The sequence below is a fragment of the Pollicipes pollicipes genome, unplaced genomic scaffold, assembly GCF_011947565.3.
Source record: "Pollicipes pollicipes isolate AB1234 unplaced genomic scaffold, Ppol_2.1 Scaffold_7231;HRSCAF=8579_pilon_pilon_pilon, whole genome shotgun sequence".
Lineage (NCBI taxonomy): Eukaryota > Metazoa > Arthropoda > Thecostraca > Pollicipedomorpha > Pollicipedidae > Pollicipes > Pollicipes pollicipes.
Genome location: NW_023597034.1, coordinates 34,042,724 through 34,068,416, shown reverse-complemented (window position 1 = coordinate 34,068,416; position 25,693 = coordinate 34,042,724). Strand labels below are relative to the sequence as shown.

The window sequence follows — 25,693 nt, the reverse complement described above, 5'->3', positions numbered from 1 at the left end:
AGGGTGGCTCTCGGCTGCGTGCGGACAGCAGCACGATCGGCCATGATGTTTTCGACACCATGGCTCGTCAATAACTGTGTTGCATATCGTGGCCCGCCTCTTACTCTGGCAAGAAGGGCGGGCATCGCCTGGTTTTTCATTTCTGGTTTTCCAGACGCGAAGCTTAATCGGCGCACTGTCGGCACCCTGTGTATGATCGAATTGTATCCAAGAGCGGCATTGCTGTATTCTACCCGCACCAAAGAGCCCAATCAGCTGACTCGAACTCTTAGCACATTTCGGCTCATGGGCAAAGTCTTAACTACGCTCTGACCTGCGACGGCACAGGCTGCTACCGTAATGGACGGAGCTTGGGGTCCGGAAGCCCTATGAAAATCTGTGCCCTGGTGAGCCGGCATCTGACTTACCGCCAATGGTAGCCGGCTGGAACGACGTGAAGTGCGGCACGGACACGTTCGTCACTGTTCCGAACCGGTGCACTTCGTTGATGGTCGCTTGTAGGTAGGGCAAACTGAAATAGCGGAAGGATCGTTCTCAGTTGTACCCCCCGGATTCGGCGACTGGGAGAGGGTTCATTTGGTCAGCCAGGCTGGCAAGTGTGGCGCTACTGTCAGTCGCTTTTGCGCGAGTGGTTTCATTGGCTTTAATTCGCTTTGGATGAACCTGGCAGTTGATCCGTCGTTGACCCTTACCGTGTTTTGCACACGTCTCAACGAGACTCCTTTCATTCGCGCATCAGCCAGACGCTTTCACTCGCCATTTAGAGCGAATGGGACCTACTCCCGCTCCCACACACATGCGGTTGCTGCTCCTCCCCAGCCCCCCTAGCCTCCTCAGAGCCGCTCGCATGCAGTACCATCCCACTTCTCCACACCATTTGCTGTTCCTCCCCAGCCTTCCCAGAGCCGCTCGCATGCAGTACCCTCCCACTTTTCCACACCAGTTGCTGCTCCTCCCCAGCCTCCCCAGCTTCCCCAGAGCCGCTCGCATGCAGTACCCTCCCGCTTCTCCACACCAGTTGCTGCTCCTCCCCCCCCCCCCCCCCCCAGCCTCCCCAGCCTCCGCAGAGCCTGCTCGCCGTCTGTCGCCACCATCGGGTGGCCTAGCCGCCGCCCACCTGGTGCGGTCGGCCCAGCGGAGCGGCTCGCTGCCCACCAGGGCGTCAATGTCAGTCTGCAGCCGCTCCTGCACCTCCGGGTGCAGGGCCAGCAGCAGGACACGCCCAGCACAGGGTCGAGTTCACCGTCTCGATGCCCGCCTGGAAGAAGTCCATGAGCAGGATCTCCAGATGACGCTCTGGAACGGACAGCACGCTGGTGAACTTCGGCCGGGGGGCGGGGGGCGGGGCTGCGTCACTACCACGCTCGCACCGAGAATTTTCGTAAGAGGGGGAGGTAGATTTTCGAGGGCCGTCATTCAAAGCTTCATCGAACTGTTTTGACCGGGAGGGGGAGGGGAGGGTGGAGTGGTACCCCAGGCAGCAATATTTGTTCTTTAAAATCTGGCGCTGCTTACCGGCGCTGCGCGCCGGTCAAGACACGTTCTTGAACTTTTGTCCTGGGATATGAAGGATTGCTTGCTTTGGTTATCTAAGGACGTCAGTTTAACGTCATATAGTTCTTTAGAAGACGCGATCTAGCACCTCATTTTCACCAAACGCGCGACTACGCAAACGGAGTCTGTTATGCAAAACATGTCATGTAATGAAGAATTACAGCGAAGGTTTTGGGCATTCAGCGTTGTCATTGAAAAATCATGGGAATTGTGCATGTTTGAGGAAGAAACTTTGATATCAGTGTCGCCGCGCTGGCGGTATGATGTCCCTTGACCTTAAGCTTTTAGTTACAAAAGAGACGAATTGACTTGATGCAGAGCGTAGGTACGCAATTGAAAATACACACGTCTTAAAACAAAAAAGGTTGTGTATGGCACGGACATTCGCCCAAATAGCATTACCTCTGTAGGTAAAGTGTTCCATGATTGAATTTACAGGATCCAGTTCAGCAGAGGTGTAAATTTTTGTAAATTATTGGGGAGCCGGACCAAAGGCCCGACAGCCTAACCCCCTCAATTTTTCTGACCGGATTTACCCCACTTTATTTTGATTAAACGCAATGTGTGTTTTCAATCTTTGTATAATTTATAAGTCTTTAAGTTAAGCAGTATAGAAGTCATACGGGGTTGGATCCAGGGAAGGGAGCAGGCACTGGACGCACGCGTCTGTTCTGATTGGCACGTGCAGGCGCCCCTTTAAAGGCCTCCTTAGGGCGTCCATGGCGCTCTTCTACGGCGAGCATTGGAGGCGGCACGCATTTTGGTTGTACGTGACGGGGACGAGGTTAGCCATGAAGGACCTATGTCAGCCGTATATTCCAGAGCTTTTTACTTTAACCTCACAAACCATTGCGTGTCTTATGACTCTAGGTATGTAAAATTAATTGGATCGCTTATCCGCTCCGCTGTTACGATTTTCATCTTCTGGTGAGAGCAGCCATGACTTTGTTCTGAGAGTCGTACGAGACGCCACTACGCAGAAAGATCAAAGAAGGTAGTCTTTGTGTTACGATCATCTTTTACCCATGTTTTGTGTAGTATTCCAGCCAAAAACATTGGGGGGCCCAACTTAACATGGGGGGGGGGGGGCAGGGCCCTCACAAAAAATACAAATCGATACCCGTGCCAGCTCAATTCAATTTGACATGTTTAAATCATATCTGCCCACCGTCCGCCTTTTGAACAAAGATCAAAGCTTGTCGAACATAGTTCAGAAAAAAAACAAAGATGCTTTTATACTAATCGACATAATTTCATCAAATTGCAGGTCAGTTAAACGCACAAGAACAAATAAAGCATGAATGAACATTATTCCTTTATAAACTGACATTTTTGGAGTATTAATTCTCTTTCAAATGGTTTGGCTGTTTAGTTGCTGAATGCCGGAAAATTTATGAATGTTGCAAGGCCTTAATTCCATGATGGCCCGGATTGTAAACAACGAGGTACCAGTAAGATTCGCGCGTCCGTGTAGGATTCAGTAGTCTACGGCCATGCGCTTAAACTATTAAGCTTAAGCCATTGGCAAATATGTTTTGTGTCGCCTTACCGCATTCTTCGAATCTGTCATTATACGACAATATTTTGAACGGTACCTAAGCGTTTACCTTGAAGCGCCTCTGTGTTTCGACTTGGTGAGAGTCTGTACTTGATCTGTGGCTTTCCCCTCCACCTAGGGGCAGTCCAGGCTCAGAGTGCTTGTCTATGTACTTAATACTTCAAAAACCCTCTTCTTGTGATCTGGTACACATGTCTATGTACGTACACGCGCAGTGGAGCACCTCTCTACCTTCGCTTTTTTGCCTTTGGTCACTTAAACTGGGGAAAGTCCCCAACCTACGCCTGGAGCGTCCGCAACCTACGCCCTGCATTCACAGGCGTCCATCCACCGTAGAGCATGTAGAGGTGCCCCTGCTGGGGGTGGGGGCGCCCGCTGTTGGGATCGGGGGCTCCCGTCTGCCCGCAGCTTTGGCGCGCCCCTGCTGGGGGTGGGGGCGCCCGCTGTTGGGATCGGGGGCTCCCGTCTGCCCGCAGCTTTGGCGCGCCCCTGCTGGGGGTGGGGGCGCCCGCTGTTGGGATCGGGGGCTCCCGTCTGCCCGTAGTATTGGCCCGCCCCTCTGAGAGGGGGCGTTTCTCTGCATACGTGCGTGGGCGTCTCTCTGCCAAAATTTAGAGGCACTTCGCCACTGGGGCTCGGGGAGCGCCTGTACTTGGGCCTGCGGGTTGCGCCTACCCACAGGCTTGCGGCATCACTGACTTTGGCTTGGGTCGCCGCTCCGGTAGGGCATTGGGTCAGTCCTCCATCAAAATTAGGGGCGCCCTTTTGATGGACTCCGTTACGCCCCCCTAGCCAGGTTCGGGTCTCTCTCTGTCTAGGCTCGGAACGCAGCCAGGCATGTGGTTGTGGGATGTCAATCTAAGCGGGCTGAGAACGCCTCCTACCTGGGTTCAGGGCGTCTCTTGGTCTGGACACGGCACCGCCCATTCACGTGACTTGAAGGGCGCGACTCTTCTTGAGTTTTGTGACTCCCGTCTTTTGGCTACTGGTCACGGCGGCACTTGAATCAGCCGAGCGTCCCTGCACTTTTTCGGATGCGAGGGGGTGTGGGGGCTACGCCATCCCTCCCTTCTTGGGTGCGCCACTGGTTGCCACTTGCTAGTGCTATTCGCTGCGAGCGATACGAGAGGAAAAGCTTGAAGACACTCTAGAGAGTTTGTTGGCACATATGAATGCTTTCCCCACTGTACCACCTATGTTATTATTGGAGTGGAAGTGGTTTTCGCGCAATGCATATTCATCCGCAAAACCCGGCAAAATAAGTGGAGGAAAGACCTTGTTTTCCAAACGCCGTGTGTACCCGGTCTCTTGTGACAAACGCTCCCGACACGGAAAATAAATGGCCTTGAAAACCACGTGGCGTAATTCAAAATGTTCAGCTTAATTCGGATGCGTCTTTCATGCCATGGAGTCGGGCTGCACATGTTCACTCCTCATTAAGTTCATCTGTGACGCATGAATTTTCACTCCCACCGCCTGCAATCAATCTCCGTGTAGGTGTTCATCAGCTTGGCTGATTATGCAGCTGCGTCCGGCCGTCCCACCCGCGAGTCATTCCTGGGGCATGGCGCAGCCCCTCTAGCCGGCCACTGGACTAACTGCGGAGCTTTGTCGACGGGAGTCCGGCAAGAGTGCAGACTTCCGCGCCGGGTACGCCAAGGCCGGCACGGAGCGGATCGTGCCAGGAAATTAAATATCCAAGTTCATGCAAACGAGCTTCAGCCGTAGTGACGTCAGCGTTTAGGGAACTTGGGATAAACTCTGAGTAATTCAGCGCACCTCCTGGCGGGCTAAAAGGTCGCACACCTCGCTAGGCTAAAAGCGTCTCGGCTGCCCGTCGTACGCCCACGCAGCATGACCCATCGGTGGATATTGTGAAAGAGTCCAAGCAAATGCTATGGGTAAGTTTGACAGCATATGGAAATACTGTTCATACGTATACAGCGCACGCACAGGCGTGCTCGGGACAGTGCTTCAAATCTGGCAGTGTCCTCTGCGAAGGGATAGCTCACTCAGTTCACCTTCCCTTTTCGAAAAGCCAGGCCCTCATCGTCATCCGAGTGATCAGAACTGCTCCCTACAGATCCCCAACCTCCATACCGCAGCGCCCCCTCACTGGTAAAGTCCTTCTCCTCGGCGCCGTCCTTGGCCATCTCGAGCAGGAAGGCGTCCACGTAGTCCCTGGGCCGCTGCGGATCGAGCGTGCGCCGGTGCTCCTCCACGATGTCGCCGAACAGGCGGCAGCTGAGGTCACGCAGCGCGCACAGGCTGCGGTAGCCGGTGGCGCGCGGCGCCACCAGGCGGGACCAGGGCACCAGCGAGAGCACATTGCCCGGTCCGGCCAGCCGCATCACGGTGTCCGTGTCGTTCACCAGCTGGTTGAACACCGGGTCGTCCAGCTCGTATCTGTGGAGGGGATGGGTTACTGGTGAAGAGGCTCAGGGAGTCGGCTGTGTGCCAGTGGTGTAGACAGAGAGAGCACAGAGGGTACATGCGCCTCCCCCCGTCGAGGTTCCGAGGGCCCGAGGGATCCCCAGGACCTACGATTGAAGGCCTGATTTAAGGGCCAGAATGGCCGGCCGGAGGTCGTATTCAGGAGCGCTAATCTGCAGAGCCGGGCACTCCAAAGCCAGCCAGAGGGTTCTGCGTGCTTACCAGGCCCCCTGAGTCGAAGGGTGCATGTGTCGGTCAGACACCACCAGTAACGCACAGTCGACTCCGTGGCGGCATGGGCCTGAGGGTCCATTTTCCAAGCAGTAGCAATGCCCGAGCCAGCAATTTGCATTAGTCAGGGCTCCGGTTTCTGTCAGGGCCCCACAGCACCGAACAGGGGGGCCTGTTCTGGCGAGGGCTCCGAGTCGGCCAGAGGCAGTGTTCGAGGAGACCCGAAGGGCTTGGATTGCCCACCGGGACCGACGATCAATGGTCCGGTTGGAGAGCCTGAAGACACAAAGGACCGATTGGAGCCTCATGCAAGGGCCCCGGCTTGCGGGGACGGGCCCTCGAATGACAGTCAGAGGTCCTATGCGCCGATCGGGGAATCCTGAATCGATAAGGGCTAATGTGTTGGTCAGACACCACCAGTACCGCACAGTCGGCTCCGTGGCGGCAGCGGCCCACTTCTCAAGCGGCTTCAAGGCCGGAGCCAACGATTAACAATGGCCGGGTGTAAGTGACATGAAGAATCGCGACCTGTAGGTTCGTTGCCTGAAATACCAGTCAGAGTCCTCTTGCGTCCTTTAAGGGACCTCCTGAGACAATGCGGGTGTCTTATGTCGACCAGAGGCCACCAACACCGCACAGTTGGCTCCCTGTCAGACTGAAATCTGGTGGTCCATTTCCCAAGTAGGAGCAAGGCCTGACCCGCGATTTATGTTATTAGGGTCACTGAAACCATGAGGGTGTCAGTCAGGAGCGCACAGTGCCTGACAGGGGTCCTGTGTCAGTAAGTGGCCAGAGTCGTCAGGAGGCGTGTTTGTGACGGCCCGAAGAGGAGCTCGAGGGGCCCCGCGGGGCCAAAGGTGAAGGACCTCATTGGACTCGGGTCCGGCCTCCCACACGTAGTGTTGTGACCCGAAATGAAAATCGGAGGTCTTGTATAAGGGTGGTCTTGTTTGGTTTCTCATCTCAAGTATATTGGGTCTGGGCGCGGAGCCAAACAGTCGGCTTCGTGTCCGTCTGAGCCCTTGGGATCCACTTCCCAAGCGGAACAAGGCCGGGGCCCGCGAATCGCAATGTTCGGGATCCCTGACGCATTGATGCCCACCCGTGGGGCCGCGATACCAAATGTCAGTTAGGGGACCTGTTGCACGGTTAGGGACCCCGAAACAGCGCGTTCCTCTATTTTGGCCAGAGATCACCAAACACCGAACAGGCGGCTCTGTGTCGGTCAGAGCTCCGGCGGCCCATTTCCCAAGCAGGACTCGGCCGGGCCCGCGATTTGCGTTGGTCGGGTTACCTGTAACAATACGGGGCTCCTGCAATGGTCAGGGGCCCGCGGTGTCTTAGAGGGGTGTTGACCTATGTCAGCAACGGCCTGGAGTCGGCCAGAGTTTACTGATGTTCAAAATTACGTCGGACATTAGTACGAAACAACGCAACGTTATGTATCGCATGCTCACAACTACGTTACATTAGTTTAATCACTAATCCATTCTGACTAAACGCCAAAATTTCCCAAGCGTGGGTTGGTCATGTTAATGCAAACTATTGACCCATTGCGATCTGCAATCTACAATCGCGGGTCCTAAATATTTTTGTGGGACTCGGATGCAAATCAGGCAAAGCTTATGAGGTCTATCGGTTTAGAAAAAGTTCACTGGACCATTGGAAAATGAATAACGCCGGCGATTTAGGTCAGGAAGTGGCTTAACGGATGGTTTCTGCAGTTTATTGGCAACAACATTCAGGCAGAATTGTTATCGCCGCAGCTTCTGGCTTCTGTTCCGGTCACACAAGGTAGCAGTGAAAATGACAGAAACAAACAGGCTCTCATGAACAACTGGGCTACATCTGACGATTTGGGTGACTTTTACTATCAGAGCGCCCTTTACCAAACTTGTGTCCTCCTTGCCAGGGCTCGGGCCGCGCCACTGCTACATGCACCGGGACAGTGGTTTCGCGGGGCTTAGTCGTCGCATGGTGGTGGATTGAGCATAGTTCGAAGCGTTAAGCCCATGCAGGTTTTGGAGGGACTTTGATGGAAGGTAAATAACACCGACTGAAGTAATCTAAGCATCCCAGCACTTAACAGCAAAACTGTCGCGCACAAATACATGTGCACCGATCGTGCGCCCAAGCTCAGTGTTGGCTCCCAGTGCGTCCACATGAGCTTTGTGCAGTACCAGGGCTGCGATCACCCCAGATCCACCCCCCCCCCCCCCCTCCCCCTCCCCTCCCCTCGCGTGAGCCTGTCCCTGGCCGCTGCCACAGGCCCCCGCCCGTCCCTCGGCACACCGCACGCGCGGTGGGCGCACCTCTTCCCTGCGATGATCTGCAGCACGGTGTTGCAGCCGCTGAGGCAGAAGTTGGTGCTAACCACGGTCGGGTGGCCGGCGGCGCGCGCCAGCCGCTGCACCAGCGTGGCCACCTCCAACTGCACCAGGCCCTCGGCTCGCGGCCGGCCCACGCCCAGGTCGTGCAGCTGCTGCAGCGCGAACCGGCGGTGCAGCGACCAGTGCGCGCCCTGGCCGAAGATGATGCCTGCGAGCAGGTGGAGCGTCAGCGGCGGCGGCGGGGCGGGGCGGGGCTCATGGCTTTGGTAGCGGCGAGGCCTGCGAGCAGGCGGAGCGTCAGCGGCCGCGGCGGGGCGGGGTGGGGCTCACGGCTTTGGTAGTGACGAGGCCTGCGAGCAGGTGGAGCGTCAGCGGCGGGGGCGGGGCGGGGGCGGGGCTCACGGCTTTGGTAGTGGCGAGGCCTGCGAGCAGGCTGGGACCGACGTCTGCAGGAGGAGTGAAGCTAACGAATGGGCAGCAGGATGGTATGAAAGGCCGAGGCAGTTGGGTTGCCGTCTGCGGTAAGGAGAGGTGATTGTCGGCAGGAAAAGAGAGAGAGGGAGAGAGAGAGAGAGAGAGAGAGAGAGAGAGAGAGAGAGAGAGAGAGAGAGAGAGAGAGAGAGAGAGAGAGAGAGAGAGAGAGAGAGAGAGAGAGAGAGAGAGAGAGAGAGAGAGAAAGAGAGAGAGAGAGAGAGAGAGAGAGAGAGAGAGAGAGAGAGAGAGAGAGAGAGAGAGAGAGAGAGAGAGAGAGAGAGAGAGAGAGAGAGAGAGAGAGAGAGAGAGAGAGAGAGAGAGAGAGAGAGAGAGAGAGAGAGAGAGAGAGAGGTGTTAACATTCCTGGCAGTGCGAGGTTAGCGTCTGTTGGCAGAGGCAGTTCTCAAGTCTGCGGGTGAGTGGTGCTGGTGTCTGCAGGATGGGTGGGCTTTACGTCTGCAGGCGGGGGGGGGGGGGGGCGGCACTGATGTCTTCTGTGGGAGGGGGGGGGGGCGTTGACAACCTACGACAGGCTGTGGTTCAGGTCTGCGTGCAGGGCTGGGTGGATGCCCGCGCCAAACTGTGGCATCTTCGCTGGCGGCCTGCAGTCAGGGTTCGCGGGAGTGGTGGAGATAACGTCTGCTGGCTGGGTAGAGTTAACGTCTGCTGACGGATCGGAGTTAACGTCTACTAGCGGGGTTGAGTTAGCGTCTGCTGGCGGGTTGGAGTTAACGTCTGCTGGCTTTGTGGAGTTAACGTCTGCGGGATGATTTGAGTTAACGTCTGCTGGCTGTTTGGAGTTAACATTTGCGGGATGGTTTGAGTCAACGTCTGCTGGCGGGGTGGAGTTAACGTCTGCTGGCGGGGTGGAGTTAACATCTGCTGGCGGAGTGGAGTTAACGTCTGCTGGTGGGGTGGGGTTAACGTCTGCGGGCGGAGTGGAGTTAACGTCTACGGGCGGGCGGCGTTAACGTCTGCTGGCGGGGTGGAGCTAACGTCTGCGGGCGGGTGGCGTTAACGTCTGCGGGCGGGTGGCGTTAACGTCTGCTAGCGGGGTGGAACCAACGTCTGCTCTTCGAGTGGGACGGGGTTGGCGTTTGTGGCAAGGTACGGTCACTGTCTGCAGGCAGAGTGACAGGGTTTGGTGGCAGCGCAGCCTGCGGTCCGGGTGGGATGATCTGCGCAGACAGTGCGGACAGTCTGGTAACGTCGGCGGTTACGTTTACAGGTAGGGTGAGGCTGACGTAGAAATGTGGCCAAACGCCGGTCAAGGGTGCCCCCCCCCCCCTCTCCCCACACTTCTCCCAAGCAAGAGGCTTGCACTGGGTATTGAGCGATTGTGTGGGACTTTGTTCTAGATGGGCAGGATTGCAGGATTGCAAATGTGCAGGATTTTGGAGTGAATCTGACCTCCGAAGAGGATGTTGAACACGTGCCTTGGTTAACGCCGAAAGAGAAGGCGGGTCGATGTCGGAAGCGGGAGCGGGAGGGGAGGGGGAGGGGAGGGATACGTTTACAGGGAGATTGAGAAGGCTGGTGATATTCTCCACGAAAAGTTGATAATCGCGAGATTTGTGCCGAGAAGGGCACTTTACAGCTAGCTGAACAGTAAGTAGTGATTTTCGTCGGGTGGGCGAAGATCAGGCTTGATCAGTGGCCACTTTATCCCTAAAAGGTCCGAATGAAATCCACGGATCACTGCTATCAGACATGATCAGCACGTGTTTTTCCTTACGGCAGTGATTCTTTGAAGCCACAGGCAGCTGCCAGAATGCAGCAGTTTTCTGTTTGCTGCACATGATCCGACCGACCACTGAAAGCGGGATGATCCGACCACCGCGTCTCACCGTTTCCCTTGAAGAAGGAGCGATTTTGAATCACGAACGTCTGCTCTCGGCCGGAAAACTCTGACTTGCTGAGGGTGCTACGAATCACCTCGAAGTCCCTCAGTATGATGACCGGCTGGCCAAACAGGTAAATCCCTGCGGATGGCATGCCATGTCATCACACGTCACCGCGTGATGACATGTGGGGTGAAGCCCGGCACTGCCGATAAATCCTTGCGGATGGCATGCCATGTCATCACACGTCACCGCGTGATGACATGTGGGAGAGTCTGGCACTGCCGATAAATCCCCGCGGATGGCATGTCATGTCATCACACTTCACCGCGTGATGACATGTGGGAGAGCCTGGCACTGCCGATAAATCCTTGCGGATGGCATGCCATGTCATCACACTTCACCGCGTGATGACATGTGAGGGGGGGGGGGGAAGCGTGGCACTGCCGATCACGGGCGTACGATGCGAAGGAAATATTTCACCGGCGACAATAACACTTCACACGGCGTGCTTTCAGAGATCATCTCGTTTCGCGCAACCGTACCAGTTACGCAAAATAGTGCATACTGACCATGCCATCTTCGACGAAGATGAAACACGCAAGCTAACAGCGGCTGATCTGTTTCTCCACACCCGTGACGTCTTCCGTGACGTTGCAATGCACCACCTCTGCGCGAGTTATGCCGTGCCAGCCCGCGAGACGCCTTGTCACGTATTGACACGCAGGCCCGATCAGGTCGGCTTAGGTCAGGTCGAGTCGGGTCAAGTCTGCTCGGGTGAGGTCTGGTCGGGTCGGGTTGAGTCAGATCGGACTGGGTCAGGTCGGCTTGGGTCAGGTCAAGTCGGGTCAAGTCTGGTCGGGTGAGGTCTGGTCGGGTCGGGTTGAGTCAGATCGGACTGCGTTAGGTCGGGACGGGTCAGGTCGGGTCGGGTCGGGTCGGGTCGGGTCGGGTTGAGTCAGATCGGACTGCGTTAGGTCGGGGACGGGTCAGGTCAAGTCAGGTCGGGTCGGGTCGGGTCGGGTCGGGTCGGGTCGGGCCGGGCCGCGTCGGGTCGGGTCGGGTCGGGTCGGGTCAAGTCGGGTCGGGTCGGGTCGGGTCAGGTCGGGTCGGGTTGGTAGACCGACCTCCACTCACCGATCACCTTTCCGTAGAGTTTGCCGAGCGCCTGGAACACCAGGTGGGGCAGCGTGGAACCCAGCTGCAGCGACGCCGTGCTGCCCAGCAGCGGCAGCAACGGCGGGCCTGCAGAGGCGATCGCCAGTCAGTCGACGTAGTCTGTTAACACGTCATGGAACATGTGATTACATGGCAGCTTAAAGCACTGCCCTGGAAAGAGCATACGGTACATGGGACCAAACAGGCGAGAATGATAAACAGAGCGAACTACAATCAGTGGGCTGAGGTCAGATTCCGTCTCTGGCCCGAGCGCATTAGCAGCTGTTTGAGAATCAACACGCCCTGGTCACAGCTGACCCTCCGAACCCGTTAACGCTGGATGTTTTCCACACCACCGCATCCGACTGCGTGTCAACCTCCACCCGCAGCGGCAGGCAGGCCGATCTCAATAGGGCAACGGCCTTTGTTGAGTAGGTGGCGTCATACTGGAACTGGGAGGCAAGAACGCTGAGGTGCGCGCCTTGAGGCGGCGAGAGGCAGTGGTCAGCACCTATCTTAGTCCAATGGGAGTAGGTCAGCAAAACAACGACGTCTCACCAGCCGTGGGAGCGTGTGGGTCTTGGACGGTAGCCGCAATATTACGTTATATGTAAATCATAGCAGTAGCCGCGTGGATTTTCTGCCTTAGGAAGTTCTAATTATCTTGTGATCGAGAGAATTCAGACATGGCTCGTGAAGATAGAGCGTGTCGACGCGTGCTCACGACAGGCGACGCCAAGAAGTACTCTCAAAAATGGAGGCTACATCTGATCCTGAACAGGCTGGTCTACATATCGCACTATCAAACCGGCTTGGGGTTACGATGCATCCATGTCGAAGTCGCATCTCGTCCGTGAGTGGAAGGTCTACCGCGGATGCTCGGCGGCACACGTGCCACGCGGCTGCATTTCCGTCTGTGATAAATAAGGAGCTTCACTCTGCCACGCGCCCATCTGCCTCCCCATGCACTTTGGCCGGCGGCAAAACGAGGAGATCTACTTAGGAGACTGAAGCAGAGCATCTCCTCATCATAAAACTGTCATTGAAGGCTGGTAAAAATATGTAACGCGAGAAACGAGAACTTCATTTTTTAGTTTCCCTTGCGCTCATTGATTTCCTTTGGTTTCCTTTGCTCATCGAACCGTGTTCGACAAACTATCCAACACGTCAAGTGGCAAGTAACTGCCGCCATTTTGAAAAGACCGTCACTACATCTTCATACCATCGTTCTGCGCGGTGATCACATCAATCAGCGTGACAATCACATCAATCAGCGTGGTGATCACATCAATCAGGCGAAGCGAGGTGAGGACGACCAGGACAGCCCGTATGTGGAAGTAAATCACATTCGTCTTTTGTTCTATTTCCATTATCACCTATTCATGTTTGCCGTTTGGCCGGTTGTTGACCAAAGGCCGACGAGTTCGACTTTTGCTCGACATTTTGCCTGTCGGAACTTGTTCCACTCGTATTTCAATGGTTTTATGTTGTCGATGACATTGTGGATGTTGACGAGAATGTGATGCATATCGGTGGAATGTGTCCACCGTTGCGTCATGAACGACGCTCCGCAACGTCGCCCCTGCTGTGATATTCAAACTGGTGCTCCTTCCCCCTCCCCCCTCCCTCCCACCCATCCACAGCCAGGTCGACAATGGTGGTGGATCTGAACAGCTGCTGAGACGAGTTCTTTCCACCCGCGCAGCGTGAAGGCGCACATGCGGGTGTATGCACCTCATCACCCGCATTTTCCAACTATATACAACATTATAGTTGATCCATCCGGAGCGTGGACGTAGAGTTGATATGTGTATGTTATTGGTAGTCTGTCATAGGCAAATAGCCCATAGGCATACGTATGTATGCGCTCCGGCGTGTTATCCATGATATGTAAGGTGCTACACAGTATATTACCAATGATGCGTACAATGCTATCTAGCATGTTACCTATGATGGATAAGAATGGGACCTTCCAAGAGGAGGCCCCGATTAGAAAAAAACGGGATCCTACTAGGCTGGGAAAAGGCTTTAGACGTATATGCCGGGCTGAGATCTTCTTTGAAAAAATGTTGACCAGCGCGGTCCGCGTGGTCCGCGCTGGCCACACGTCGCGCCGGCCGAGACCTGACCGCGGGCCGCGCCGGCTGAGACCTGACCGCGGGTCGCGGACCGGCCAGATGGACGGGCCGCTTCCGCCGCCGAGGTCGTCGGTCTGGTACGGCCCGCCCGGGTGGCTGACGTCAAAGAAAACATGAGAACCCTGCCGTGCACTCGCTAATGGGCCGTGACAACTCGTGATTCAGGTGGCAGGTGGCAATTCAAGAAAGGAAGGAAGGAAGAGTAACAGAGAGAGAGAGACAGAGAGAGAGAGTGAGGGGGAAGACAGAGAGAGAGACAGTGAAAGAGAGAGTGTGTGTGTGAGAGAGAGAGAGAGCGGGAGAGAGTGAGAGAGAGAGAGAGGGGGGAAGAGAGAGTGAGGGGAAGACAGAGAGAGAGAGAGAGACAGTGAAAGAGAGAGTGTGTGTGTGAGAGAGAGAAGAGAGCGGGAGAGAGTGAGAGAGAGAGTGAGAGAGAGAGAGAGAGAGAGAGAGAGGAGAGAGAGAGAGAGAGAGAGAGAGAGAGAGAGAGAGATAGAGAGAGAGAGAGAGATAGAGAGAGAGAGAGAGAGAGAGAGAGAGAGAGAGAAGAGCGAGGAGAGAGAGAGAAGAGAGAGAGAGAGAGAGAGAGAGAGAGATAGAGAGAGGGAGAGAGAGGAGAGAGGAAGAGAGAGAGAGAGAGAGAGAGAGAGAGAGAGAGGAGAGAGAGAGAGAGGAGAGAGAGAGAGAGAGAGAGAGAGAAGAGAGAGAGAGGAGAGAGAGAGAGAGGAGAGAGAGAGAGAGAGAGAGAGAGAGAGAGAGAGAGAGGAGAGAGAGAGAGAGAGAGGAGAGAGAGGAGAGAGAGAGAGGAGAGAGAAGAGAGAGAGAGAGAGAGAGAGAGAGTTGTTCGCAAGATGTGGAACACCAGCCGGGTGTGTGCGCGGTAAAGTATGTAAACCCCAGTCATCATCGGGGGTCGGGATGGGTATCTCCCTATGGGTAATTGAATATAAAGACAACAAGGCAACGACGTTCTCCACTTCATTTATGGGGACTGCTAAGCTGTCCAGAATTGCGCATTTGCGCCATCAGATATGGTGCACTAGCTGTGGCAACATGCACATTTCATATTTGCATGCACATTTTGGTTGAATTGGTTTTTAAGACATTTATTGCTACAACTAGCTAAATTTCAAGGCGGTTTGGAAACAGCATGTCTTCTATTGATTGACTCGGTGCACCACGCGGAAAGGAAGGGACTCAGAGGATTATGTGCCATTTCAGACCCAGATGTCTCGTTTTCACCACAAACAGACGGCTCGCGACAGAAAATTTGATCCTCGCCCTGATGCGCTGTGTCTCATAAGGTTGGGTCATAAGGAGCCAATTCTAAGGAGTCAGTTCTTTGCTGTTTCCAAAGTTATGAAGTTCAAGCTTAGTGAAAGCCACCAGTGGATTGGTCTTAAGCAGGTCTCGCAATTAGTGCAAGTTTTAATGTTGGCAGGTCAATGATTAACTCTATGATGCCAGATGGTCAAAGGTCAATTTCTTTTTTTTTTGTCTCAGAAAATCGCACTTTCTCAGATCCACAGCAGCGTGCATACGAGGCGATGACTGTTGACGAAGTCCAAACAGGCATGTTTCTTGTTCAATTCTCAGTACAATTATGTATATTTTGATGTGCTCTTGAGCGTAAATTTGTGACGTATAGCTCCATTAATGTAGCAGTATCGGTCCACCACGCACGATCCGCGGTATTGCCGGTTGCTGCCCGCCGGCCGCGCCCAGCCGTGGATCACTGTGCAGTGTTCCTCAAAAACCTGCTGCTGCTCTGAAACCAAAAAAAGCTAGGAACACGTTTTTTTGTGTCCAGACACGTACCATAGACTGCTGTTAATTTGGGCTCAGTTGCATGATATTAAATACGTCTTGTGAAAATGCTAGAACAGCTGTGAGACAAGTCGAATGACGGAGTCCTCATGCCGGAGAGGCATTCTCGAAAAACCGTGAGGGTTGCATCGACGCCTCCCCTGTCAAGACGAGGGTCAAAATCGGCGTATGCATTCTCACCGTTCTCCGAGCCCCTCTTAAGAAAAATCTGGCTGCGCCCTTGCCACGCGGCTTGTCAGTGGACAGACAGCTGCATGTCGATGTCCCGAGTCAGCACGTCGGCGGTGACCAGATGGTGCACCGCGCCCTTCTGCTGGATGTCGCTGGCCAGCTGTGGTGTGTATCACTAGTAGGCTTTTGCGGTGTGGTAGAAGTCAATAAACCGTTTTTTTCCTTTGTGAAGCTCGCGCTGTCATCCCTGGTTTGGAGATGACGCCAGGGTCGCATTAGTTATTTATCCTGTTCGGGCTATGAAAAACTGTGAGTCGGGGGGGGGGAGATGGAAGGAGTTTTATGATAGGAATGATAGTATTTGATAACATGCAACATTTAAGACGAAATAAGACGAACATAGCAGTTATCATCATACAGCGTATGAAGCATTTCTTAAAGGTTTTTAGGCTTGCCTTGTTCACTGGTCTGTAGGTCTGAGATCAAAGTGGCCAATAATTGAATTGTTTAGCAATGACAAACGTGTGCATCAGGGTTGTCAGGCCACCGAGCCTGTGCTCCAGAGGTCGCTTCACTTATTTCGCTGCTTCCCTCTCAGTAGCACAGTCAGGATTGTGCCCAGAGGGGAGGGGAAGGGGGCCAAGTCGGGAAATGGGGAGCGCTTTCAGCCAAGGGGGCCCCTTTATTCCTACAGGAGCTTTATTTTATATTCGAAGGATCATTTTAGGTTTGGGATCCCATTTTCATAGCTCGATGGCCTGTCTTTACGTGCCGGAAACCCATTTGCGCCTTAAGCAACATCCTTCATAACCAAAAAGTACTGAGGGATGGGGCCGTATTATCCCCTCCCCTCCCCACCTCCAACGGGGTCCATGGGCCCAAAATCCAGCTCCCTTTGGCTACGCAACCATTCAGTATCTCCAGGAGGTACCCGCCTCATGTCTCTACCCATCCCAGTGTCCTCCTCATCCGGCACTAGGTCCCCCAGCGTCTGACCCTCCCTTGGTGCTCCAGCAGGCTGGTTCACCCTGATGCTGCCTCATAAATCACTTCACAACAGCTGTAGTTTCTCTCAATTTTCTCTCTTGATTTTAATCTGGCGATAGCTTTCTTTTCAATCTTTGGGCCCCATCTACATTGATAACTTCTATCATACTCTATTCTTTCAGACATAAAGCGAGAACAATTCCATGGCGGACACATTCTTCCCCAGCTGCAGGTGCAGGAGATGAAGGTCTTCACTTTGCACGCACTGGGCTTGTCTTGGCCAGGCTTTTGATCTTAATGTAGGCAGGAGTATAGTTTCATTTTCACTTGGGAGCTCCAGCCCCTCCCCCACAATTTTGAGAGAGAAATGAACTAAATTCGGGGAGAAACACGTTTGTTGACGCATTTTAACGGGCTGGTTGCATAATGTTTCATGGTTCTGCCCCGCTAACCCATTTTCTGAAGCTATGCCCTTTTCATGCAGGTAAATTGTGTAGCGAGAAGCACCGAGGCCTCTCCCCTTCGCGCAGACATTCTTACATTGTCTTGTTGGACCAATGCCAGACCACGCCATTCAACTTGTCTCACAGTTGTTCAGACCTTCTCACAAGATGTATTTGATGACCCTGGGAGGTTTAAAGTAACTGGTGGAATTTGCCATTGGGCCCGAATTAGGGGCGGCAGGTGTCTGGCAGTCAGCCCCTCCGAGCAATGTGACTTAAAAAAGCTTTCCTCCACCTGGCCTTCTGCTGCAGCAGTACCCCTCGTCTGACGACATATATGTTGGTTAGCACCTATGATTGCAAAAACCCACCCAACCCCAATAAGATCTGTCAGCTTACTGTAAACGGCTTACGCCCTCTGGAATTCGGCGATAATTCAGTCGAGAACAGCTTAAAACTGAGACCTAAAACTAATCACTCAAAGTAAGCAAACAATCTGAGTGTGATAACTTTTCTTAGTCATCATGCAAATGCTGCAAAAACAGCAAAACTTGACCCTCGCCTGGGTTCACCGCTTTCATACCGTGAACGAATAGGGGGCCATGGGACCCCTCTTCTCCTGCTATTTACGGACTGAGAAGGATGGAGCCTCGCAAAAAACGGGGGGGGAGGGTGATTGATTACGCGTTTTCTGTTGCTATGACTATGATTGGTTCTACTGGGTCACGTCAATGGTCAAACTTTCCCGAAAATCACGCCATTTTACTTAACGCGCCAACGTTTAGGAAACCACATAACGTAGCAGCCTTAAACATATCCAGTCGCGCTACTGGTCTGTTACGTCACGCCCCGGTTGACGATGATGCCAGGATTTTTTGTCAGTCCGTCAGCATGGAGAGAAAGCGCTACCAGATTAAAAAATCACTCTGAATGAAGCGGGTGTTTGATTTGGTTGCTCTTACGTTGGCCAGTGCGCTACAGGGGTGTCCATTTTTGTAAATTATTGGGGAGGGGGGTCGAATCGAAGGCCCTCCCGCCTACCCTCCCGCCATTTTTCCTTACCGGATGTAGCCCCCTTGTTAATCGCAATACATGTCTTTTATCTTCGCATAATTTATGAAAGCATTTAATTTAAGCAATATAGAAGTCGTGCACGGTTGGATCCGGACAACAGGCATGGGACGCACGCGTCTCTTCTGATCGACACGTAAAGGCGCCCCTTTAAAGGCCTCCTTAGGCGCCCATGGCGCTCTTTTATGGCGGTCATGGGAGGTGGTACGCATTTTGGTTGTAGGGGACGGGAACGGGTTTAGCCATGAAGAACTTATGTCATCCCCAGTTGCCAGTGCTTTTCACTTTAACCTCACAAACCATTGCGTGTCTTATGGCGCTAGGTACGTGAAGTTTATTGCATCGTTTATCCGTTCACCTGTTACGATTTGTATCTTGTGGTGAGAGCGACCGTGACTTTTTGTTATGAGAGTGGTACGAGACGCCACTACAAAGAAAGGTCAAAGAAGGCAGTCGTTGTGTTCGATCATCTTTTACCCGCCTTTTTGTAGTATTCCGGCCAAAAACATACGGGGGGGGGGGGGCAAGCCGACAATGGGGGACGGGCCAACTTAACATTGAGGGGGGGGGGGGTGAAGGGCTATCACAAAAGAATGCAAATCGACACCCGTGGTGCATTAGGTGGGGTGGGGGCACTTGTCTCTAATTTTGATCGAGATGCGGCGTGAGATAGATAAGGAGGGGACTTGAAATGTCAAGAGTAGGCTTGAAACGGTGAGTGACAGTGATTGGTGTGGTGTGTGGTTGGTTACCCGGCAAATTAGTAGCGTCATAAGTAAAGACTTAAAATGAGAGGGAAGAAATTGAAATAAATTGGAAATGGGAAAAACACCCAATATACTAATGGGATAGATGACCGTAATACCGGAGCAGAAGCCACAATTCCAAACACCACTCTGTACGTAGTGTGTCGGTGGTAAGCCAGAACTAGTGTGTGGTCTGTAGTAAAAAATAAAGGAAAAAGGGAACTTAAAGTTTAAAACTTTCCCTTAAGCCTACATATTGAACGCACCGTCAGCACGCATGACGTCACGCATTCCAGCTGACAAATGTGCTGACGACAGATGGAACGCGGCCAAAGCTCTTTAAATGTAGCGGTGTCGTCTGGCCGCCTGTGATTGGCGGATTCGTCGGCTGACAGCCGTCGCCCTCGCCGCCACGAGATGGCCACTCCGTGCTCCCAAAAACGTCTCTGCTTGGCAGTCAGAAATGCTCGACACACTTTTGTGGTGCCGAAGCAAACTCCATGAATGCCCCGATATTATTAAAACATTTTGGTGCGAATACATGGCCTGTCAATATATAAATATATATATATATATATATATATATATATATATATATATATATTGTGACCGTGAATATATTGTGATGTTGCTACATGGACTAGTCTTCCCCTTATCGAGGCGAGTGGGGTGAGGTAAGAGGAGAAAAGGGTGCAAGCGAAGAGAGAATGCACAATTTTCGGTAGCGAAACCGTCGTTAATAAAAAAATTAGGCGGGCAGTCTTCTTAACATCTAAAATTGAATTTCACAGCGGCGCACGTCCGTCCCGACCCTAGAAGCGTGTGTAATGTTTGCCACCGCTCCCACGACGCAGAGTGACACTCGGTATCATTGCCTCACCTGGTGGAAAGTTGACCGGCTTCCTGTAGATCTCGCGAACAACGAGAAGCAGGACGGCAACAATGAGGGCGCCGGCAAGCCATTCTATCATGGCTGGTATCTGTAACAACAAAGTAACACTGATGATAATCACGCATTGAAGTATCGCTTGACATAACGTAGAGCTTGCAGTTTGTGGGTTCGCCTATGGTGTCCCCACGACGTAGTAATTGGTGTAGATCAGAAAACTGTCTGTCACACTTTCCTTAATCTCATCTTCCGATGACAGATGCCGTCAACAAAAACAGTCACACAGGTTTGTCAACAAACCTGCAGTTTTTCTTTAGTTTTCCAGTTTGTTGGAACATCAGGGACATGATGAGTTCTGAGCTCTTATGCTCCGGCCTCTGAGAACCTGAACTCACAATGCCGAAAGACAAGAACTTTTCCCTTACATCATCCCATAAACCATTCTCCCTTACATCATGGACAATCAGGGGCTGTAGATTAAGGACCCGGAACAGATTGTTTTTCAATGTCGCCAATATGTAACATCTGTCAACATTTCATCCACTCATCATACCAGTGCCGCGCTCGAAAATTAAAGTACACAAATGTAATCATTGCGTCGTGTATGACAGAAATGTAAGAATAGCGCAAGCGTTCCCACAGCATGCATCTTGGACGCACACAAGTCTGATGGACAGGGCGCCTCATATATCAGCGCCGCCAGTCCACAGGAGCTGGCAGTGGGCGTGGGTGGTGTCACGAAGTGGTCGCACTGGCGACAATGTTGACACATATCTGGACTTTAAGGCAAACCTGAGCACCCTTAAAATGGAAGCACGCTTCTTGAGGTGAAAGAAAGCTAGTCCGATTTTCGGCGTTAGCAAGAAGTTATTATGAGGGAAGTTGTCTTGCAATGTCTGACCTTAATTAAGTGCAGGTGCTTTCCAAGCGGTAGGTTACTGAGGTGCAGGCACCCAATTCCTTTGCACTCAGTGCGGTTAGCCAATGGAGTGCGTGCGAATTCAAAACACGTGACTAGGCGGACCTGCCTGCCACCACGCTAGCCAATCAGCTTGATGGAGACTTGACCTAGGAATCGTTATGCTGTTTGGTCTGAAAATTAGCATCAGAAATATTGACAAGTGGTAAAGCCACGGGAAAGGGCTGAAGTTACGGGCAGTTTGGCCTCTGAATGTGCCGCTTGGAGCTCCAAAGCCCCGCAAAGTTTTAATATGCTCAAGAATATTCTCGACAGAAGAGGCCCCTTGACCCCAAGGAATCCAGGAAAGCACTTAGACTATGCTGGCTGCTGTAATCGTCTTAAGTACAGAGACAGCGTCACCATGGTAATAAAAGACAGCCGCCCCCTTGCCATTACTAAAAGACGAACATGTCTATTCGTTCTTTCAAATTTCAGGAAGCTCCATCATGCCGACAGGAGGCTTCGTTTAACCGAGACAGAACAGTTCCTCAAATGGAACGGAGAGCTCTTATGGCATGCAGAAACAAGTCCATCTGACTCGTCCGGGGCTCTAGATTATCAACACCAAAAAAGCCTGTTGATGCAATTTAACTGCGGAACCATGCGCGGTTTTTCCTGCGTTCGTCTATCTGTATTCCATGCTGCTTCATTATAATCTCCTTTTCTGATTTATCTTCCTCTTTTTCTGGTGGATCGGAGGTATAAGAAAATCTAGGGGAAGTGCGGTGGAATGCAAAGAAAGGCGGGAGCCCCCACTCAGCCATAGATAATTTGTATTGCATTTTGTTTGCTAACAGATACGTGAAAACATGTGGGCGAACCAGAGGAAAAAGTTCAGATTAGGTTGGCTTAAGACACTCCTAGATCTGTTTGCCCCTTAGAAAAAGACACTGGCACCGCGTATGCCAAAGTAAGATAGCTTTGACAGTGTCTCCTTAGTTAAATGCAACCAAACTTATCTAGATTTAGATGAAATGCATGATGCGAATACAGGCTGTTGCATCTCTAGATAATTTTTACTGTGTCGATGAATAGAAAGTGTGATGACTCATAAGTGTAACGACTATTCCTAGTATACTGTTTTAATCATGCCACGCTGTGCTCATTTCAAGCGACGCCTGTTTCGATCAGTGCCTCTAATTTCGCCTAGAATCGAGCACCAAGAGGGCTGTTTGAAGCGGGTTTCATCACCTCCCTCCATTGTCATTGGGCTTTATACGTTCTCAGCTGTTAAGGCTATATGGCGTCGTCTATCTCCCACCCACACTGAAAGACAGGAAGAGCATGCAACGCCAGGAATCAAACCCCGTGCCTCATCAACCGCCCGTCTCCGCGTCCGCCCGTCTTCGTGTTCAAATGAAGTGCTCTTCTTTCACTTGCGGTACTTCCTGATGCCGCCAAAATCCCCTCCAGGAACATTTGCACTTGCCTGTGGCAAATCCTGCCTCCGCGTCCCCAAGTGGACGCTCGATTGTCGCTACCAGTTTGATAGCCAGCGCTACGTAATATCCACACACCAACACCATACCAATCACGCTGTCTCACGAAACGGTACTGGCTGAACCAGCTCACAAAACTCCACCATTTCAATCACCGTCGCACCTCATTTTGCAACGTTTGCAAGATGGCTGATGATTTCAGCTCAGTTACGCGATGCGATATGTGATATGGTTAATCCAATTCTGTTCCAGTCATGGGCCGATTTACAAATCGTAGGGGGTTGAATGGGCACTAAGAACGACGCAAGTAAGACGACTTGTCTATTAAGTTTTTAGGAACAGCGTAGTTTTGGAGACAGTAGGTGATTACAGGTAAGAAAGAATTTGAAAATTTCCATATTCTGGCTCGTTGTTTGATGGCATTGCAAGGAAGCTAGGCAACTCCGCATTTTTCCGTTTTACTCCCGCCTCCAAAGTAAAGCAGGGATTAAAATGAGGTAGTCAGGAAAAAAATGAGGCAGGTAGTATGAGAAGCCAACCATAGTGAGAACGCAGCATGGTACGTTGCAAGATCATCACGACAGACAAATTTTGTTCCTTCCTTTTAGCTGGTGCCCGGTGGTGAGTCCATTTCGCATTAGAGCTTTCTGTTCCCTGGCCTCCTAGCGCCACTGTTAGGTGACTAGCGTCCCGGGTACAGTAAACGTAGGATTTTACGGAGCTGGCGACCAAACTGGCTTGAAAAAAGGGAGATGCTTTAGCGAAATTGTTGGAATGATGCTAGATTTGTTACGATATACGACTCTTTACCCTTGGTTGCACGCATCATGTTATTGTACAAAAGAAATCGTCTTCAATTTGTTATCAACAAAAATATGCAATAAAACAATGAATTCACCAAGGATGCACGCTAAGTTGTGTTGTTTAGGTTCTGCATCGGACAAATGGCATGCAAAGCTCACAGTGACTGCGCTATTTTTGGTATAACAGTTGTGGAAAGGGAGACAAAATTGACGCTGTATGCTCACGACACAATTATCGTCGTTGATAGAATAGAACGGTCGCTGAAAAAGTCCTTGCAGGTAATGTGCGTATGCAGGTAATGTAAGAACTGCACACCAGTAAACATATGGATAGGAGATAAAAGGAGCCCATTGAGCAGACCTTTCCACAAACACAAGCTTCCCTAGAGCAACCACGCGGTCCAATTTCGGGTATTGCAATTGGCACAAAACTTGCCAGAACTCCATGCCTTGATTGATCACGAGTACAGAATCAATTATTAGGGACGTACATATGCGCTAAGATGACAGCAAGTGATATATTACATCACGCAGTCATCCAAAATAAAACTGCGGACCACCGTTTATTGACAGGTAGGAAGCTACCACTTTTTTGACAAAGGGCGTTTAAACTTCGCGTTAAGACAAACTCAAACACCATCTAGGCCTCTCAAAAATGTAAAGCTAAGTAGCGTTTTCCTCATATTGCCTCGAGTCTCCATTATATTCTCTTTCCCTTAAAATAGCATGAGAGATGATCAGACAGAAGCAGGGTGTGTCTTAAATCATCAGCTTAAAACCTAACATCAATACCAACTTTCTTACATTCATTTATGCTCTTCGTCTGGCTGCACGGGATCATCATGGCGAAATGTGAAGCAAATTTCGGTGCAAGGAAAGACCCTGCAAAGAGTGTCTTATGCATTAACATGTCAAAGAGTGCAGATGTCACAACGTAAGCAACTAAGCACACTCCTCGATTGCCGGGCAACCTGGGCGTAAAATGACCGAGAAGTCGGCGCGCCCTAAAACTCCAACCACCACCATCGGTTGCCGGGCAAGTGGCCTCGAGGCAGAAGCCCGTATCGCTGAGATCGTGCATAAAATATCCGTGAGTGGCAAAGTTCGCACCTCACATGTCCGAATTGGAAATGTTCGTACGCACGGGTACTCCAACATATAAGTATGCTTGCCGTAAACGTCCGTGAACCGCCAATGCAGATTGGTATCTCGGGTTCTAAGAAAAATGTGAACCTTGGCATCATAACGAAGGGACTGGAGGAGGCGGCTCAGGCCGAAACCATGATGACGAGCGCATTGCTGCATTAGTTCAACTGAAGCTTTGACATCAGAGCGCTGGATGCCAACGCCGTGCACGTTTTGAGACTATGCAATGTTGATGTTAAATGCCACGTTATTAAATCCCGACTAGATCAGGAGCGACATGTCGCTGCATCAAAGCCAACAGCGTGAGCCAACGACACCGGCCACTACGCGCCAGGTCATGAGCAGGCGCGGGACCAAAAAATGTTCTGAGTGGGGGGGGGGGGGGGCAAAATCAAATTTCCTTTAAAATTTGTTCATTTGAACGGAATTCTTGTGAACTTGCTCAGCATCTTATGCAAAGCTCTTGGCTGAAAGGGCGAGAGGGGCGTGGCTGCCGTTGCCCTCCCATTGGCTACGCCCATGGCCATGGCTGCAGCTTCTGCGGTAAACGAGAGTAGGTAGGGTTCCTTGAAGACTAATGCTAGACAGCACGCTCTGCGAACATGCCTCCTGCAACGTATCCTGCGAGTTTTTCCACTGCGTTTTAATAGGTTTGTTTCTTAAGTGCTGCATGTTCCACAAAGGTCTACATTGCGAGCATTAACGCACACGAACATACGCATCCTAAGACCACGATGCGAACATTGGCACGTGGGAAATCTGCGATGCCAACATTTTGCACGCACAAATTTAACATTTCTGTGCGGACATTTCTCATGCAAAGATGTATCTTAAAAGCCTTCCCCAGGCAAGTTCACAGGTACTTTCCATCTGACATGTTTTCATAAATGCATTTGCTCGATAATAATTAAGCTGTGCTTGTTGATTTCCAAGCATCTAGATGAAGTTCTGAAACGCTGGCCACAGTAAGCAACGGTTCATCAACAGTAAGATACAGAATTATAACTCGAAGGTGTCTGGCGGCTGTGTGACATTGTGCTGTGTGACATTGTGCGGCTTGATTTATCTGGCAGCAAGTTAGCCTTGGCTTTTGTCCGCACCATTCACTAGATGTTAGGCTTGCCACTTCCGTCTCGCGCAGGCGACCAAACTTACCGTTTCCAGATGCATACATTGCTTAGCGACGTCTTGCACACGCCAGATCTTTGTGGCCATGCGGTAGAACTTTTCAGTGAACCATAAAGCTACAGGAAGGATCCGTGCCAGTGCGAACCTTGCCGAGATCTTCAGATTATAACGTGTTTGAAGAAATACATATATACTTGTCAGTACTATAAATACAACTATATAAATATATATATATATATATATATATATATATATATATATATATATATATGTATGTATGTATATATAAATAATATAAGATATATATATATATATATGTATATATATATATATATATATATATATATATAGCACAATAATATGAA

The 25,693-nt window shown here is 51.6% G+C and overlaps 1 protein-coding gene across 1 annotated transcript in view; it reads right to left on the bottom strand.

The window, feature by feature from the left end:
* Window positions 1-424: 424 nt before the first annotated feature.
* LOC119109569 (cytochrome P450 2L1) overlaps window positions 425-25,693 on the bottom strand; it is a 29,354-nt gene continuing 4,085 nt past the window's right edge. The window contains exons 2-8 of the mRNA XM_037233244.1: window positions 19,843-19,942; window positions 11,559-11,666; window positions 10,428-10,562; window positions 8,089-8,314; window positions 5,229-5,518; window positions 1,118-1,296; window positions 425-511 (exon numbers count right to left, since the gene is read on the bottom strand). Coding sequence (XP_037089139.1) covers window positions 1,169-1,296; window positions 5,229-5,518; window positions 8,089-8,314; window positions 10,428-10,562; window positions 11,559-11,666; window positions 19,843-19,933 — 978 coding nt within the window. The 5' untranslated portion in view covers window positions 19,934-19,942 and the 3' untranslated portion in view covers window positions 425-511; window positions 1,118-1,168. The remainder of the gene's footprint in view (window positions 512-1,117; window positions 1,297-5,228; window positions 5,519-8,088; window positions 8,315-10,427; window positions 10,563-11,558; window positions 11,667-19,842; window positions 19,943-25,693) is intronic.